We start from the raw sequence: 17,764 nt of genomic DNA, 5'->3' as shown, positions 1-17,764 counted from the left end.
ATAAAACTCTCCAGGACTTCCGTCGTTGAGATGCTCTATCCAACAACACCTCACTCTTCCACTCCTTGTCCTTTCTTTCTGTTGACCAGACCCCGTCCATTCTTTTGATCGAAATCTGTTCTGTTGACCAGAACCTATTCAAAAAATCACCATGCACTCCTACCAGCTTCTTGGCCTGGCCGCTGTCGGCTCCCTCGTCTCTGCCGCTCCCGCTCCTTCTCGCGTCTCTGAGTTCGCTAAGAAGGCCTCCACCTGCACTTTCACCTCTGCCTCTGAGGCCAGCGAGAGCATCTCCAGCTGCTCCGATGTTGTCCTGAGCAGCATCGAGGTCCCCGCTGGTGAGACCCTCGACCTGTCCGACGCTGCTGATGGCTCCACCGTATGTATTTCTCAGCTGTCTCTCACCTTCACCAATACGCTAACATCAGCTAGATCACCTTCGAGGGTACCACTTCTTTCGGCTACAAGGAATGGAAGGGTCCCCTGATCCGCTTCGGTGGTAAGGACCTGACTGTCACCATGGCCGACGGCGCTGTCATCGACGGTGACGGTTCCCGCTGGTGGGACAGCAAGGGCACCAACGGTGGCAAGACCAAGCCCAAGTTCATGTACATCCACGATGTTGAGGACTCCACCTTCAAGGGTATCAACGTGAAGAACACCCCCGTCCAGGCCATCAGTGTCCAGGCCACCAACGTCCACCTGAACGACTTCACCATCGACAACTCCGACGGTGATGACAACGGTGGCCACAACACCGACGGTTTCGACATCAGCGAGTCTACCGGTGTCTACATCAGCGGTGCTACCGTCAAGAACCAGGACGACTGCATTGCCATCAACTCTGGAGAGGTATGATAGCGCCCCAACCTTCCAATCGCTGCATATCGCTAACAATACATCTACAGAGCATCTCTTTCACCGGCGGTACCTGCTCCGGTGGCCACGGTCTCTCCATCGGCTCCGTCGGTGGCCGTGATGACAACACCGTCAAGAACGTGACCATCTCCGACTCCACCGTCAGCGACTCTGCCAACGGTGTCCGCATCAAGACCATCTACAAGGAGACCGGTGATGTCAGCGAGATCACCTACTCCAACATCCAGCTCTCCGGCATCACCAAGTACGGTATCGTCATCGAGCAGGACTATGAGAACGGCTCCCCCACCGGCACCCCCTCCACTGGTATCCCCATCACCGATGTCACCGTTGACGGTATCACCGGTACCCTTGAGGACGATGCCACCCAGGTCTACATCCTCTGCGGTGACGGCTCTTGCTCCGACTGGACCTGGTCCGGTGTTGACCTTTCTGGTGGAAAGGCCAGCGATGACTGCGAGAACGTTCCTTCCGGTGCTTCTTGCTAAATTACTCGCTTTGGAGGTGAGGCAAGACGGCGTCCCTAGGATGTCTGGTTGTATATATTGATCCACTTGACATGTACTAGTTAGGTGGGATTACTGCCATAGTGTTAGTGAATAATGGAGCTTTGCTCGATACATGAATTCTTGAAGACATGAATAGTTTGGTAGAGGCAATGGCCTTGGCATTAGTTAATACCTGGCGATGAAGTAATTCGCGAGGTGAATTTGAGCGAGCAATCCCAGCTATATAAGCCGTCATCCATCGCGCTCTAAACTCTCTCTTTCTTATATCTTCCAAATTATGAACTACGCTTCCCCTTAGAACAAGGTCCTTCTCTGTCAATGTCAGATTTCGAAAGTACAATCCGCTATATCTTGGTCACCTCATGATAAGCTATGATAGCACGTTTGAGCAGTGTGCAGCAAGGAAACCTCAAGGTAGAAATCCATGATATACTGCCAGACGCCGACAGCATTTCTATATGAATGTCGTCCTCCGCGGTCTAGAGATTCAAAGTTTGAACTTGACGTTCGTAGTCCACAACGGGGAATATCCTAGTGCTGTTGCCCTGAAAAACAATATCGTATCGAAACGTTGGACGGACAAAGAGAGTCCACTTACGGCCACGGACCACGAAGAGAATACAGTGGAAGCAAGTCATTATACGGATGAAGATTACACAAATGTGAACTGTCTGCAGAAGCAATTATCCGAGGTACAGGCTGTGGTCAGAGCCGAGCAAAAAATCTTTCGACTTGATACCCAGAGACTAACGCACGATAATTATATGCTCATCGCAATACTTCAGTCGGAATATATCAAGAAGCCCCATGTGAGTTCGATCTACAATGTTAAGAGAAATCATATGGATGACTATATGAAAGCCCGGAAGACAGACTAGCTCCGGCAACTTTTGGATGGATGATGTGCTGACCCCAAAGCAGAAGATCGAGCTGAAGCGGAAGTCTAAAAAATATGACCCGTCTGAAACCTACTGGAGGATTGTCTGTATCAACATGGCCCTCCATCTTGCCAAGAGGAAGGAGGCTCCCGTTGACCCAGTGATGCGGCCAAGTGACCTATAAAGGCGAAGAGGCTTGATAATCTTGCTACACCAACGAAGTATACCTACTGCCATCAATTCAGCACAGCCTTCAACAATGCCTCAGTCCACATTTATGTTGAACATACACTGGCACAGAACAACTCGGAATTTCCCTCAGAACAACCCCAATTCTCCGCATCCTTCATAGTGGACAGTGATACGGAAGATTAGCGGAGGGTCCAATGCCAACTTATAGGGCTGCTGCTTACCGATAATCAGCGCAATAAAGACCTCGATCGAAATACCACCTGCTGGTGGACGAGATTTTAAGCGCAGCTGCTATTCCGTGGTGCATCATCGGACCCATCAGAGGTAATGCTAGCCTATCACCGGATTAAAACGCAACCGACGCTTTGTGCTTGGTCAATCTCTGTGACATCATCCGCGGTGAAAGTGTCCTGTCTAGGCCTGGCGAATACTCGGAGCGTTATTCTTATCGACTACAGGACCAAAGTGCTAAGCCCCTCATGAAAACCCGCCAATGAGCCGGCTTTATCTCGCGATCGTCGTTCCTTTGGTGTTTCGCGATCGCTTCGTTCGTTCTTTGCCGTCGTTTCGCGCGTTTTCCATCGTTCCCTTCGTTATCCAACTATCATTTGGTGATCAAGCGTCTTTTCACGTTCTCTTCGTGCCCTTTTCGCCATCGCATCGCGTTCTTTGCCTTGGGTCTCGCGATATGCCTCCTAGGGAGGTTCGTGTTTTGCGGGGGCGGCCTGTTAAGGCGCGCTACCTCTTCTGTATGCACTTCCTGCGCACTGTGAACGGCAATTTCGATGCGGCGGACGGTGTGCCTTATGATGTTGGCTGAGAAAGCTCACCGGAACACATCGCACCTTGAGGCGAGGCATTGAAAGCGCCCGGACACTAGTGATCACATCATACTGGACATGGGAAAGCTGGCATGAACCCCGGGCAGTCAAGGCATGGTGCGCAAAGACAAAAAGCGAGTATGACCCACTGTACCCCAAAATGCCGACATACTCCAGTCCCGTCTATTTGTCGCCGCCGCCGCCTACTACGCCTACTACTACTACAACCACAACTACAACTACAACTACCATGGACTACGGCACTGGTGCCGCTGGCCGAGGAGGAGGCCAAGGAGTAGGAAGAGGAGGAAGAGGAGGAAGAGGAGGAAGAGGAGGAAGAGGAGAAAGATGAGGAAGAGGAGAAAGAGGAGGAAGAGGAGGAAGAGGAGGAAGAGGAGGAAGAGGAGGAAGAGGAGGAAGAGGCCGAGGAATCGTTTGAGATTACAGTCTTTGACGAGGCACATGCTGCGGAACCCGACTTCTAGCCTATCCCTTGCGCTGCAGAGGAGTATATCCAAATATTGGGGTTCTAACAATAACGATATCCTATTTATGCAGTTGGAGTTGGATAGAAACCTCATTGCTTCACATACAACGGGTAAAAATCACCATCTGACTAGCTCGACAGGACAGAATAAAGGCTGTATCGCACAGAAACGGGTAGACTCTACGTTTACTGGACCTTCCCAGTAAATTGCTCATAGTTCTCGGTTGAAGATGGATATGCTCAACTATGCACACGCTGTACATCCTGCCAAGTTGCACCGGCGCAAGTTTATGCGTCGGATCAAAACCCAGAGGTATTTGGAAGCCAAGGTCGAGCTTCATTGTTGAGAAATGAATTACTCCTGGCGGGTCTGAACGTTATCGACGGCTGGGAAATTAGATTCAACGCCTTTCGAGGTTCAAGGCTCCGACGAAAAAGGAATTTGGTACTATCGCCAGAACTCAGAAATCAGATGTCACCAAGCGGAATCCCAAAATGCCATTTCTCTGGACCAATAATGAAGACAGGTGGGAATACACGCAGTGGAAATCCCACAACCCGGTGCTCTTCGACGACGTCGACCGCATATGTCGGCTTCTCAAGGCCTCGAAGAGTGCCCCCTCACCCACTCGAACAATGGGCAGCAAAGCTTGGTAATGTCAGTAATAAATTAAAGGTTCTGCATTATTTCGGGACTCCTAGCTTCACGTACGGGAGCAGAATCGCACGTACAAAGACGATATAGACTGATACAGACTTTCTGCTACTCAGAAGATACATAAGTTATATTATGAGGGCTCGACAGGATAGCTGTCAGAGGCGAGATAGAAGGCTCAGAGCTATGAGACATCATATACACCAGTACTTATCCGTTGTTCACGCCAGATAAGCCACTGCAATGAGCACGCTCCTGCTCACCTTATAAATAACCGGAGGAGTGTCATACCCTATGACTAATATCAAACCTGACACAGGGGTCTCATATGCTTACTTGGTGTTCACCAAGAATGCGTGCCATGTTGCTACTAATTATTCGTGAAAAGTCCTACCAAGCAAGGATAGGCCAAGAGATTGGACATATTCCCCAGATGAGGGAGTATATATGAGTGCGACACAGATAGAAGAGGGGCTAGCCCATGCCACTCTTTATGTTGGTTTGAGCTCCAAGGAGTGCAGTAACATGGCCATATGGTTTGTAACGGAGTGAGCGAGTTGCACGTTCCTACTCAAGGGTTATCCAGTCAACTTAGCGGACATCAACCTACCTCAGTGGAAAGGTATTCACCCGGCAGCCAAATAATTGCATGGTCTTAGTCATGAGCTACCTTATAAGCTCAGCCGGGCTTAATCTCCAAGGGCTTTGCCAGAATTTGCACCTCTTCTCCCCGGCCACCTCCAGGGCTATCCAGAAATAGGCCGTTGGGCGGGCGCTCCGCGTAGGTCAGACACGAACTGTTTTTGTCAATTTCACCATGGGTAACCTCCAGTACTTTGTCATAAATAAGGTGCGGGGGACTACATAGCATAGTGGCTGTAGACAATAAAGGGACAAATATTTGCACATCTTCTGTATATTAATTTCTAATTAGGGTTGTTTTATATTAGTCGAAATTGTACTGAAAGTCGAGACTACATAGTCAGGGGAAAGACCAAAGAAGGGAGTCGGCAAATATACGAAGGGTAGATATGGCAAAAACGCGTGTCTTGGAAATACCTTCTTGTACTAAAATTTGATTTTATTCTTCATAAACCAGTCTCCATCTAGGCAGTGGATCCAAGTTCCGTCATCCTCTGTGCTTCTATCTCCGCCCTGGTTGCTCTGGTAAACCGACCAAAAGACTACGGGAGGATTGGCAGCACACCGGCATTCTCGTATGCACGCATGGTGTTGAGCCACGACTGGTAGGTATCATCGCTGTGGTTCCAACCAAACTGACGTGCTTTAACGACCGTACTCATAAAGGGTTTCATGTTCGGCGCGGGTGTGATATACCAGTTCATGAGCTGGAAGGCGTCCAGTTGGAACGCCTCTGGATCGCCACCGTACTTGGCGACAATGCGCTCCCATACCGGCTTCTTGTCTTGAGCCCACTCGGCCAGATCAAATGGTTGTGTTGCCTCAGTAGGGGCCTCAAACTTGTCCATTGGAACCTTGAAGTATCTGGCTAGCAAATGCCAGAGGAACTTCCAGACGATCACATCCCCATCATCATGGTTAAAGGCCTCATTCTTGCAGTGGGGCTGGGTGGCCGCCCAGACAGTAAGGTTGGCAATTCCAGGGGCGGACGAATGTTTCTCGACGCGGTGGTAGCTTTGCAGCTTACCGGGCCAGCGTGGTGCGTCACCGAGCTCTCGACAGATCAGGAAGTATTGGGCTAGTGGGAGAGTTTCGTTGATTCCGAGGTCTGCCGTATTGAAAAAGAGATTAGAATGTTAGCGATGGAAGCGAAAGGCGATAGAAGGGGGTTAATGCGTACATTGACAGCTGTAGCCGATGATGCCCATGGGGCGAATGATGTTGTAGCTCCAGGCGTTGCGGCGCTTTTGAACAGCAAAAAGGTCATCTTCCTGCTCGTAGTAGAAGATGTTCTCTGGGCCTTCATAGCGAGGCATGTCTTCCAATAAGGGGGTTGTAATGTCCCTGAATTGGAATCCATAATGCTGGCCAACAGTCAGAAGTTATCATATGTACTGAGACCGAAGAGATTTGACATATCCTGCTTACCTTGCCTCCGGTTTGTAACACCACACGCTGCAGCTTAGGACAGGCAAGATCCACCACTTCGATGAAGGTGCGGAAAAGGGGACCATTCTTCTTGTACAGTACCGAAAAGTCATTGTTGTGGATGTACGAGGTAAAAAAAGCATGGGTAACGTCCTTGCACACCTCCTTGATCCTCTCGACGATGAATTCGACCGGCGCAAGGAAGTCGATGGCGACGAATCGCACCCTTGGGTCGGTGTAGACGGTCTTGAGAGGGCTTCTCGACGTGATGATTATCTCCGCCCTTAAGTTGTGGTGAGTAGGCGCGGCCTGCAGAGAAAATGGGTGGGGGGAACAAATCACGTACCACTCATTGGCGGGCTGCTTGATTAGATAGTCAACAATGGCACTGCCGCTGATGCCGTTAGCACCGGCAACAAAGGCGACTTTGCTGGCCAAGGGCCGGATGCCGTAGATGTTGCTCATGGTAATGGTGATTCCGTTGGATATGAGGGACAACAGAACTTTCGGGGGGTACACTTGGACTTTTATAACCCTCTCGCCCCTCCTCACCACCCTGGAGCTTGCCAACGACTTGTCATACAGGGACTGCTGAAATATTTTTCATAGTATAAGATGGAGTCCAGTACAGGTCCCGCAAAGCCTTGGCAGTCTGTTGCTAAACTGCAACATGCAGCTGCCAAGCGCCATGGATCCGCTCATGTTCATGTTATGGAACCGGATCAGGAACATCCGGCAGCCGACCAGGTAAGCATTTCAATTCCCTTAACCTGTCGACGCCTCCCACATTTTTCGACCGTTCAACTCGACTTCTTTTCTCACGTTCTCCCCCCAAGAAACCCTGAAGTCACATGACTGAAATGTATATTCATACTGCATCTGGCAAGATGAAAGAAAAGAAGACTACAAATAACAGGATGAAAATATAGTCATCAAGATAATTCCAAGTCATGGTACCTTGAAATGATAGCTACTCTCATGGATCTTATTTCAGACGTTCTATACTTATTGTTGCATGTATACATCTGCAAAGAAATAGTTGACCCCATCCATCTTTCCCATATCACAAACGGATACATTTGAGATTCCACAAGCTACCGGATACAGCAAATAACCCCAAATAGTGCATTACTATTCAGCGCAGACATGTTGAATAATTTGAGCCCATGGGATGGCACTGGGGAGAATCACCTTCCATGGCTTTCCAACTGAAAGGCAGTGGGATCTCGCTTGGACTGAAAGTTCTTTGGGTAATGTGGTGTGCCGATCATCAGGCCTGTTGTACCTTTGAGTGCCCCTCAAGCGTAAGAAGTGATACGAGCTAAGCTATCAACGCCCCAAGGGCTGGGTCATTCTTCCAGTAAGAAAAAAGAGTATGATCGCAGGTAAGATGGGGCTAGATTCAAGGTCTCATGGCCGTGTTATACTGAGACACTGGATAGGATCAAGTCTAACTCTGAAATCTTGCTAATGATGGTTCGCTGCTCAATCTCTGGTGTGACGACTGCCCTCGAGGCCTTAGGTAACTGCGTAAGCTAAGACCCACCACCACTTCGGTGTGCAGCGCCTCGTCTGAATCCTTTAATTATCTTGTTGCCACGGTTTTGGTTACGCCGAGGCGTCTGCCGCCTCTTTCCCTATCGCGGTGAGCTCCTGGGCTCCGACGTCCTAGGTGGGCTCTCTGGTGATTGTTCACTAGCGTGACTAGCATACCGGATATATCGGCATAGGCTTATGATTTGTGATGATACATTGTTGGCTTTATCCACTATAAACGCCCACGGACTACCGCATTTAAGTATACAGGGACAGGAGACGCGCCCATGAGGGAGCAGAGGCCGACAGCGTTCAAAAAGTTGACACCAAAGGTAGCCCCGGACATATTTGATGACAAGATCTTAACCATTGTCGTCCTACCTTCCTTTTAGTTCCATACCAGATTCACTCCCGATCAAATTATTCGACATATGCAGCAGCACCCAGAACGACATGGAACGCGGACTGTCTAATGATGCAGCTAATCATATGCTCTCTTTTGGTCGAGGTAGACCACATCCACCGCTACTGCCGGACCGCGAGGACTATGTCGTCGATTTTGACGGGCCAGATGACCCGGCTTTTCCTCAGAACTGGCCGATGCGCACTAGGTAGGAAGACCTCATATCCAACTTCTCCACGCCGCAACTGACAGGCTGTCTTCCCTGACAATTTAGGCTGTATATCAGCGTCATCCTTGCATTCACCTGCATCAGCTCGACCTTCGACTCCGCCGTTTTTAGTCCGTCCATGAGCGCAGTGGCCAAGGAATTCCATGTCAGTGTCGAAGTGGCGGCTTTGGCGAGCTCAGTCTACATTGCTGGCTATGCGTTTGGCCCTCTAGTCTGGGCTCCTTTGTCTGAGCGCCACGGTCGCCGGCTCCCTATCGTCGTGGCTATGCTGGGCTTCGGTATTTTCAATACGGCTGTTGCTGTGTCCAAAGACCTCCAGACCTTGATAATCTGTCGCTTCTTTTGTGGTGTATTCGGTAGCAGTCCGCTCATCAATGTTGCCGCTATCTTCGCTGATATGTATGACAATTCGACACGTGGGATCGCTATTGCCCTCTTTTCTAATACTGTCTTCCTGGGCCCGCTAGTTGCATCCTGTATTGGAGGATTTATAAACAAGTCATATCTTGGCTGGAGATGGACTGCTTATATACCCTCATTTATGGGATACACAACATGTGTTCTCAATCTGTTCTTTCTCAAGGAAACCTATGCACCACAGATTCTGACTTCAAAAGCAATCAAAATACGTCAAATTACTGGAAATTGGGGTATCCATGCAAAACAGGAGCAGATCGAACTTAGCCCACAAGATATCGTTGTGAACAATTTAGGACGGCCACTGCAAATGCTTTTCAAAGAGCCGCTTATTGTAGCTGTCACGATTTACCTCAGCTTTGTTTATGGCTTACTTTACTGCTTCTTATCTGCTTACAGTAGCATCTTCCAAGGCGTCTATGCCATGTCTCCCGGTGTCAGCGGGCTTCCGATGCTGTCCAATGTCGTGGGCCTGCTCGCTGCAACGGTTTACATGGTCTATGTGAATAAGACCTACAACGCCAAGCTAAAGGCCAACAACAATATCCCTATTCCAGAGTGGCGACTACCGCCAGCAATTGTGGGCGGCGTTCTATTTTCCGCAGGGCTCTTCTGGCTCGGCTGGACTGGGTTCACGAACACCATCCATTGGATCGTCCCGACCCTGAGCGGTCTCTTCACAGGTGCCGGTTTGCTCATGATTTTCATTCAATTGTTCAACTACCTTATTGATACATATCTCGCCTAGTGAGTGACATTCCTTGATCTCCACATGCTTTCGACAACTTTTCCTTTTCTCTTTATCGGAGACTCTCTGACCTGCTACAGCGCTGCATCTGCATTAGCAGCAAACACCTTCTGCCGCTCGCTCGTGGCAGCAGGGTTCCCGCTCTTCTCGTCGCAGATGTTTGCCAATATGGGCATTCAGTGGGCTGGCACACTGTTGGGCTGTTTAGCTGTGGCCCTGGTACCAATACCTCTGGCATTCCTGCTTTATGGCAAGCGTTTGCGGTTAAGAAGCCAGTTTGCCCCAGTACTGGACAAGGAGGCGTAAGCTTAGGCCATGTATCTGCAGCTGTGCTCTGATGTTACAGCCAGGGATTTGGTTGTATACCGCCGCAGAAGCAGAAAAACGAGCCATAATCTGTGTTGGGATCTGGAGGCATGCGTCATTCATAGTTTGGTGCCAAGTGGGTTGTGCAATAGCTGGCTTTCTTCTTTTTACTATAACCCATGTAAATGTATTTATAGTAGTCATAACACAGCTATACATCAATATGAAAGAATAGAATACTACGATTATCAACGGATATACCCGCATTCTGATAAGTAAACTCAAGGACTATGCATGCATGCAAGCCGTCGATTTCCACTCCTAGCAACAGTAACAAGGACATACCCATGCTAAGGAAAAGGCACCGGCTGTTACAAATGAACATCCTTGAAAATCAGAGGTAGATTGCATGTTCGAAACACCCCACGTCCTAACGTTTGACGCCAGATTCCCAAGCAGCATACACGAGTTTAATGCACAAGGTAGAGTGGATAAGCCGGGAATTCGGCAAGTTGGTGAATCTGCGCCAATGTGACTGTGCCGGTTCTTCAGAAATTCACCCGGAATCTCTTATGCCGGTCTAAGCCTCACTATTCCTGGGAGGTTACCGGGGTGTATGCAAAGGGGACACACCGCATGTCTTTTTTGGTAAATGCCTTCTTTCTGGCTGGCATAGCGCCGGGCTGGACCGAATAAGCGTTTGCTACCTGTGGGTCTTTTAGAAAACAGAGAGACTCGGTGGTACTCCACAGCTTAGCTGAACAGAGGGACCCGTGGGTGGTGACTGCGGAGATCCCGAGATCTGCAGTTCTGTGATGCCCGTGTCGAGTCGAGGGTATCCACTCTGCACTGGTTGAGGAATGTGGATGGGTACAATGATGGCCTTGCCATAAGAATCTATGGCCTTTTACCAGGTATCTGAGACCGTAAGCTAAAGCTTGAAGGAAGAAGAGCACATCTTAAAGTGTAGCAACTGACCCGGTGTTCCTCCACTCATAATAATTCCTTACTGGTAAGATGACCCCACCAGATAGATGCATGTCCGCTCTAATTGTGAGTAAAGTACAAACAGACACACAGACAAAAAGAGAGAGAGGGAGGGGGGAGGGAGGCGACACAACCCAAAGTGGAACCATGGCAAAACCGGGCGCCAGCGGGAGACGATGATCTTCGACCCGTGTGTTGATCTGGAATTGGGTCCAAAGTGAGATAGCCCAAAGAAGTGCACCAATGATCAGCTACGAGTATATCCTTCTCGTCATACTTGCTTGGGAACAGGAATACCACAGCCATGCAGACCCCGGTTGACCACTTGTAAACACCGCACTTCGAATGGTATCCCGTGATGTAACTCTCAACGCCGAAAATGCGCTTGTTCATCCCTTTTACCCAGTTGTTACTCGCTTCAGCATTCATTTTACCCTAGCAGATAGTATCTACGAGTTGGTCCTGAGATGAAGTGCTGAACTGTGAGTTATCATTTGCCTTCCATAGTTTACAAACACAATACGTGTGACCTGACTTGCTTCTAATAAGTAACTCAAACCACTTCCGATTAGACTGCCTACCTTTCCCAATTTTCGGGAAACTTTGTTTATACTACATCTTCATATGATGCACCTAGGGTGACAAGTCGGATAGCACGGATGGCAGAGATAGAATCCGGTTAGAACCGGTGATTAGCATTCTAACTATCATCTGAAGCCGACGCAGTCTATGGACAGTCTGTGCAATACGAGCCAACACTTCCATCACAGACCTTTAAATCGTAGTAAAACCCACCGTGAAATGAAGTGCAGTTCGCATCCACGCTACGGAACGGGCTTCTGTTGCAACAACTTCAAGATGTTGATGCTAAGTATCCCCTTACTTGTCCATCCTGTTCATATGCCAGCGGTGAATTTGCCACTCCTCGTCTTTTCACTACTTGTACGTTTCTCCTCTCAGAATTGCCAGTCTTTTGACCTCCTACCAAATCTAAACAGATATTGAAGCAAGCGTTCTTGAGCCCCCTTCGTCATCTTCCTGGGCCGTGGTACACTTCCTGGACAGGAATTGTGCTTCGTTTTCAGGCACTGAAAGGCTACCGATCCCAATGGGTAGATGAACTACATCGAAAATATGGACCTGTAGTCCGTATCGCACCAGATGAGGTAGATGTACGTGACTTTGATGGATATCGGGAGATTCATAAGATCAGCAATCCGTTCATGAAAGCCCCATGGTATATTAGGTTCCGCGAAGCAGTCAATTGCTTCACAGCTACTGACCCCCATGTTCATGCCCGCAAACGAAGACTGCTCTCCCATCCGTTTAGCAAGAGCTCTCTCCGCGAGCATTGGGAACCTACTGTACGTCGGCTTGCGGCAGCAGCCGTACAAGGCATCAAGAGGGAAGCTGCAGTTGGAACCTCCGATGTGATGAAGTGGTGGACATTCATGGCTACTGATGTGACGGGCGCTTTGGTTTTCAGTGAGTCCTTCGGCATGACTGAAACCGGTCAGGTTAGCCTCCTTCCTACCAGGCCCAATGTTTCGAGCCCTTGCTGACCAACTTTGGGTTTTTTCTGATTCAGAAAAGCAAGTACATCGAAGAGCTAGAGTTTGTCAACAAGGCTCGGGCGCTCCGCTTAGAGGTCTACAGCCTTTACTGTGCGCTAAGAACCTTTACCCTGGGCTACTTTGATCCTCTTACTCGAGCGGATCAATGTATCGAAAAGAGAACAGCGGAGGTCGTCCAACGAGCCTCAGAAAGACAACTCGTCAAGGCAAATATCTTTGCGGGTCTAAAGGGCGAGAAGAGCAGCGACGAAACAATGGCCGACCGGGAAGTGTTGCTATAATCCATCATGTTGATTGTTGCTGGCTCTGGAACAACGGCAGTGACGATGACCTTCCTCACCTGGGCGGTGATGGCGAACCCTGAGATTCAGTCACGACTGGAAGAGGAAGTGGCTACCCTTTCGGAGGGGTTTACAGACTCGGAGCTGGAAGCACAGCCGTACCTCAATGCTGTGTGATTAACGAGGCCCTTCGATTGTACGGGGCAGCTCCCTTTGGATTACCTCGCATTGTTCCAGCTACTGGGTTCAGTGTGTGCGGACATCAAATTCCAGAAGGTGCCATCGTCACCACGCAGTCCTTCTCCTTACATCGTGATGGAAATGTCTGGACTGAACCTGATCAGTAAGTCGCCATCCGAACTTTCACGGATTACCTCAGAGTCTTCTAATACCCATTTTTTTTTTTTTTTTTTATAAAACACAGATTTATCCCGGAACGGTGGTTGGAAAAGCAACAGCACCCCGAGGCGATTTTTGCGCCCTTCGGTGGTGGCAGTCGCACTTGTATCGGGCTTCACATGGCCCAGATGGAGCTTCGCTTAGCTACTGCTTTGCTCTTTCGTGAATGCGCGGGCATCAAATTGGCCCCGTCCACGACGCCGGAGTCGATGGAGATTGTGCAATACTCCCTAATTGCTCCGAAGGGCAGAAAATGTGAAGTTATGTTGTAGCTGGTAATGCTTGAGCTATGCTGCAGCTCGCGAACATACTTATGATGGCTTAGATCCATTTGTAACTAGCTCTACAACTTACCACCACCCCTTGGATGATTAGTAGTTTCTGGATCCAGTTCTAGTATGCTTTTAGGGGCGGCCTAGAGTATTCATCAAGACGTAGAAGCTATGGCGAGCCAGTTTCTTTAACTATATCATAAACTCTTATAGTAAGCAGCAATTCGGCGGCGCAGATACGGCGACATTGGAAATCGGACATGCGCAACTCGTTCCTGATAGCGATCATTCAGAAGGACATAATGAAATCCCGAGGTTGCGAACCGCCTTAGCAACGCGCCTCTCGGGTCCTGATCGAGGGACCCCAAAGCCCGCAAATAAACCCAGCGTAGCTCGCGCTTGAGCATCTCGCGATCTTTGCCTGTAACAGTTTCTGTCGGTTCATCTTGCAATACACTCAGAGCTTCCTTTCCCAGATCCATGGAAATTGCATCGCATATGCTGGCCATTTCAAGTGCATGATCCGTCTGTCCCTGTGGTCGGATACCCTTACTGGTGAGAAGAAATACAGCGGCACAATGAGTCCCTGCCGTCAACACCCTCCATAGAGTCATGAGGGTAGTCTTTCCTATCAAGATCTCGCGGATCGTCGGGTCGACCTTTTCGAGATATTGAATGATGGACTGTCGCCACAGGTACATCTCCAGTAATTTGATATCGTCCGGATGAACACCTTCTAAGCGCAGCCCTTCGAGAACATCCGCTAGAGAGTTTCCCAGGAAACGGAAAGAACCATCTGCTAGATCTTGTGGAGGAATTGCTATTTCGTCGGAGATGGTCGTAAATGCGATGTACAAATGCTTCCATCGATGGCCTGCTATAGTTCCGTGCCAGTTGGCCCACCATTGGAGCACGTCACGCATGACGTATCGACACACTTCTTCGATGGAAGTGTCGCCTTTGCCAGTGTGAATGGTGTAGTCTTTGATGTGGTGTTTGGGATGATTCTTGATGTATGCATCGATGTGATCATACAGCGATTGGGTCTCGTTGCATGTACATGGGGGGCGAGAGATATCGCCAAGGGCGGAGAATATTCGCATGCAATCTTCGTCTAGATCCACGCCATATTCTGTATTGCTGTTCTTGTTTGGATATGACTTCAATTCACAGAGATGGCTGCAGAATTGTAGGAGACTGTTGGACTCTGCGAAGTATGTTTTTACCGTATGCCACATGCCATCCATTTTTCTTTTTTTTTTGTTGATCGATTTAGTTCCAGAATGCCGGAGCAGCCACAAATATGACAATGTACGTGGGAGATAGAGAAATACAGTTGCCCCAACAGAACAAATATTTTTCGTTAGCATTGGTTACTGTCTCTTCTCTTTTCCTGCTCCTTTTCCTCTCACCCCTAGCACGCAGTCCCCCACTTCTATAGTGTCCTCTGATGACAAGTTCTGACCACCCTGCAAGGGATGCAAGATGACAGAACAAAGAATGAGCTGTCCGCTGGTGAACTCCAAGGAGAATGTGCATAGTGTAACTGCAGCAGTTGGTGTTATTGGACGATGATGATATGTCCGCTACCACAAAGAGGAGTTTGATGTCTACTTCCTCTACCAATAACCTTCTTCGGGCCTCATACAGGTTCTGGGTTGTACCATCTCTCTAAGATCTTCATTCCTCTCAAGCTGGGACACAGTAGGGAGTCTCACCCCCTTGCCATATCTCATTTGATATATGCTAAATGATCATTTCTATCCCTAGCAGCAGGATTTCATCGTTCTGACCATTTTCCCATTTACTAGCATGCGCATAGAAAACCCCCTTTTGCTTCTTTTAGCAAATGATAAGCCCACAGTGAGTTACCCTAATAGTAAATGGATGCAGTTGCTCTGTTCATACCACGTTAATAGAGTTTTGCTAGGTATGTCCATTGTCCTACTCTGCCCACCCTGAACCCTCCGTGCTTTGTTAACCTACATAAGCAGGGAGGAGTATATATAAGATAGCGGACGAATGAAGGCCCCATGTACCCCGAACTCTCCACACTTATCTCCTCTTATATCTCATTCCATGACTCACAAGCAAATACTTAGCAAAGAAATCCTCCGCAAAATCATCAAAAGGCACATATTCCGCCCCAAGTCGATACGCAGCCGCAATGCCCGATATACAAGCTATCTCATGCATATTCTGCGTGCCATCAGTATCTGAAACACACACCCACAACCGTGAAAAGACTAAGTACTCACCACCATAGTCCAACTCCCCGCATACAATGTCCGATTCTTCCCATTAATGAACATCATCCCCGGCACCACACGTATATAATGCTGCCAATTATGTCCGAACTGATGCCACCATTTCTTCGCAATGATTTTGTCCTTGTCAATGCTTTCCCACGTCCATAGATCCGACTCCTGTTTATTCAGAAAGATCGTCTGATACACATGCCGATATGGCTCCAACGACAGCGCTCCCTCCCCCAACGCCTCCCGGAACTGGTGCTGATAATTCGAACAGTCGAACCCCATCTCGATCTTCTGCGGATCCTGCTCATACGAATGCGTATAGTACATAGGCGCAAACCCGTCCCACCCGTCCTTCCGACAGCGCGGTGTCTGCTTCGCGAACGAGATCTGCTCGTTGCGCGCCTCGCTCGACGCCTTCCCGCACAAATCACTCTTATATCTCGTTTCGAAGATACTATTGAAGTAGTCCGCATCACTATGCGTGACCGTAACATCATCGTAGAACCTCACACCTCCGAGCACATACTTCTCCCTCCACGTCGCATGCCTACCCAGCAACTTCTTCGCCTCATCAGCCGGCACACACAGCACAAGCTCATCAAAGTGCTCATCATGCATCACCCCCTCCCACCTTCTCTCACCCCCATCCCCCCTATCCCAAATCCTCAAATCCACCCCCTTCTTAGTATCCCTCCCTAATATCTCCACCTCCGTCCCCAACCTCACCCTCACCCCCTTATTCTCCCCCAAATCCCCCACCCAATCGCCATAAAACCTCCCCAACTCCGGAAACGTGTACATCTCCGGCCGATTCGGCAACAACATATCGGGATCAAAATCCCACAACCTCATCTGCGGATCATCAAACAGCCTTTCCAGCAACACACTCGACACATTCGGCGTCTGGTTCCCCGTGCCCAAGAACAGTGCAATGAGCGGAAGAACCATCTTACTTCCGAACTCTGCACTGAACCTGAACAGCCGAAGTACAATCTTGATAGGTAGTATTCCAAGAAATGGCATCAGCCGCTTAATCCATTTCAGCACGCGGCCGAGTTTGTCGATCTCGTGCGAGTATCTGTCCACGAGGGGGGAGGGGAACATATTGGTGAAGAAGCTGTCGGGACCTTTGCCGAAGGATACTTGGAGTTGTACGGGTTGAGGCTCGTATCCGTAGCGTCGGAAGAAGTTGAATGTGTGGCGGAATATGGATGAGCCGCCTTGGACGCCGTCGTTGAGCCAGGTTGCGCCGTGGTTGGCAGGGAGGGGGATAGAGGTCGCTTGGCCGCCGGCATGGGGGGCCGAGTCGAAGAGGTGGATTTCGAATTTGTCTGGGTGTTGGGATAGGGTGGAGGCGCAGGACTGTGGGGGTTTTAGTAGTTAGTCGGGGCTCGTAATGGGTTAGGGATGGTAGGGGAGGGAAGGGGAGGACTGTACCATGCCTGCTGCTCCGGCACCTATGATGGCAACTTTCTTTCGAGGAGACGCTGATGCCATGGCCAATTGGTGTTTTCACTTGTTCATGGTTGAAGAGAGAATGCAGTTCGAGGAGATGTGATGTTGTCTACAAGAAAACTGAAACACTAATCATGACGTCAGGTGGATTTCCGCTTCGGGTAATCTGTATACTCGGCATGAGGGGGAAGCAGTGCAGAAGTATTGTGTATGTTCTATATTATCATCTTTCTAGCGCCATGAAAACCCTAAGAATATAGGGGGAAGCCATAGCCGAGTACATTTGTGAAGAGAATCTAGAACCTGAGTGAGAATAAGCCATATCTGAAGCTAGTCCAGAATGAAGCACAGTAGCCTAAGAGTAATACTGAGACTATAGTAACTTAAGGCTGTAGTAATGCTAGAGTG

The 17,764-nt window shown here is 49.2% G+C and overlaps 10 protein-coding genes across 10 annotated transcripts; 7 read left to right on the top strand and 3 right to left on the bottom strand.

The window, feature by feature from the left end:
* The first annotated feature begins 70 nt into the window (after positions 1-70).
* Positions 71-1,406, top strand: BO79DRAFT_201439 (glycoside hydrolase family 28 protein). Its single transcript, XM_025681571.1, has 3 exons — positions 71-379; positions 433-852; positions 909-1,406. The coding sequence occupies exons 1-3, from the start codon at positions 152-154 to the stop codon at positions 1,365-1,367; spliced, it is 1,107 nt and encodes a 368-aa protein (XP_025536104.1). The 5' UTR covers positions 71-151; the 3' UTR covers positions 1,368-1,406.
* Positions 1,407-1,846: 440 nt separating this feature from the next.
* On the top strand, positions 1,847-2,450 carry BO79DRAFT_258547 (uncharacterized protein; the record flags this gene model as incomplete). Its single annotated transcript, XM_025686311.1, has 2 exons — positions 1,847-2,197; positions 2,310-2,450. 2 exons carry the CDS (start codon positions 1,847-1,849, stop codon positions 2,448-2,450), a joined length of 492 nt encoding a protein of 163 aa, XP_025536103.1.
* Positions 2,451-2,951: 501 nt separating this feature from the next.
* On the top strand, positions 2,952-3,278 carry BO79DRAFT_258546 (uncharacterized protein; the record flags this gene model as incomplete). Its single annotated transcript, XM_025686310.1, has 1 exon — positions 2,952-3,278. The coding sequence occupies one exon, from the start codon at positions 2,952-2,954 to the stop codon at positions 3,276-3,278; it is 327 nt and encodes a 108-aa protein (XP_025536102.1).
* Positions 3,279-3,439: 161 nt separating this feature from the next.
* BO79DRAFT_258545 (uncharacterized protein) lies at positions 3,440-3,764 on the top strand (the record flags this gene model as incomplete). Its single annotated transcript, XM_025686309.1, has 2 exons — positions 3,440-3,545; positions 3,583-3,764. 2 exons carry the CDS (start codon positions 3,440-3,442, stop codon positions 3,762-3,764), a joined length of 288 nt encoding a protein of 95 aa, XP_025536101.1.
* A 232-nt stretch (positions 3,765-3,996) lies between these two features.
* On the top strand, positions 3,997-4,423 carry BO79DRAFT_258544 (uncharacterized protein; the record flags this gene model as incomplete). Its single annotated transcript, XM_025686308.1, has 2 exons — positions 3,997-4,095; positions 4,166-4,423. 2 exons carry the CDS (start codon positions 3,997-3,999, stop codon positions 4,421-4,423), a joined length of 357 nt encoding a protein of 118 aa, XP_025536100.1.
* A 1,182-nt stretch (positions 4,424-5,605) lies between these two features.
* On the bottom strand, positions 5,606-6,956 carry BO79DRAFT_289998 (SDR family oxidoreductase; the record flags this gene model as incomplete). Its single annotated transcript, XM_025688842.1, has 4 exons — positions 5,606-6,171; positions 6,244-6,427; positions 6,492-6,774; positions 6,838-6,956. The coding sequence occupies 4 exons, from the start codon at positions 6,954-6,956 to the stop codon at positions 5,606-5,608; spliced, it is 1,152 nt and encodes a 383-aa protein (XP_025536099.1).
* Positions 6,957-8,480: 1,524 nt separating this feature from the next.
* Positions 8,481-10,130, top strand: BO79DRAFT_273746 (MFS transporter; the record flags this gene model as incomplete). Its single annotated transcript, XM_025687533.1, has 3 exons — positions 8,481-8,638; positions 8,705-9,823; positions 9,905-10,130. The coding sequence occupies 3 exons, from the start codon at positions 8,481-8,483 to the stop codon at positions 10,128-10,130; spliced, it is 1,503 nt and encodes a 500-aa protein (XP_025536098.1).
* A 1,845-nt stretch (positions 10,131-11,975) lies between these two features.
* On the top strand, positions 11,976-13,643 carry BO79DRAFT_273741 (cytochrome P450; the record flags this gene model as incomplete). The annotated part of the gene is made up of 5 exons (XM_025687532.1): positions 11,976-12,059; positions 12,116-12,634; positions 12,706-12,962; positions 13,109-13,315; positions 13,397-13,643. 5 exons carry the CDS (start codon positions 11,976-11,978, stop codon positions 13,641-13,643), a joined length of 1,314 nt encoding a protein of 437 aa, XP_025536097.1.
* Positions 13,644-13,840: 197 nt separating this feature from the next.
* On the bottom strand, positions 13,841-14,890 carry BO79DRAFT_231711 (uncharacterized protein; the record flags this gene model as incomplete). The annotated part of the gene is made up of 2 exons (XM_025684181.1): positions 13,841-14,625; positions 14,704-14,890. 2 exons carry the CDS (start codon positions 14,888-14,890, stop codon positions 13,841-13,843), a joined length of 972 nt encoding a protein of 323 aa, XP_025536096.1.
* An 808-nt stretch (positions 14,891-15,698) lies between these two features.
* BO79DRAFT_156565 (putative flavin-containing amine oxidasedehydrogenase) lies at positions 15,699-17,398 on the bottom strand (the record flags this gene model as incomplete). Its single annotated transcript, XM_025678821.1, has 3 exons — positions 15,699-15,842; positions 15,902-17,263; positions 17,339-17,398. 3 exons carry the CDS (start codon positions 17,396-17,398, stop codon positions 15,699-15,701), a joined length of 1,566 nt encoding a protein of 521 aa, XP_025536095.1.
* Positions 17,399-17,764: the final 366 nt, after the last annotated feature.

The sequence above is a fragment of the Aspergillus costaricaensis genome, assembly GCF_003184835.1.
Source record: "Aspergillus costaricaensis CBS 115574 unplaced genomic scaffold BO79scaffold_33, whole genome shotgun sequence".
Lineage (NCBI taxonomy): Eukaryota > Fungi > Ascomycota > Eurotiomycetes > Eurotiales > Aspergillaceae > Aspergillus > Aspergillus costaricensis.
The sequence above is the reverse complement of the archived record's forward strand: the minus strand, read 5'-3'. Positions and strand labels throughout refer to the sequence as shown.

Coding starts and splice junctions, on each gene's coding strand:
- BO79DRAFT_201439 (XM_025681571.1), top strand. CDS start 152: ATGCACTCCTACCAGCTTCTTGGCCTGGCCGCTGTCGGCTCCCTCGTC. Junction 380..432: donor ACGCTGCTGATGGCTCCACC/GTATGTATTTCT, acceptor AACATCAGCTAG/ATCACCTTCGAGGGTACCAC. Junction 853..908: donor TTGCCATCAACTCTGGAGAG/GTATGATAGCGC, acceptor ATACATCTACAG/AGCATCTCTTTCACCGGCGG.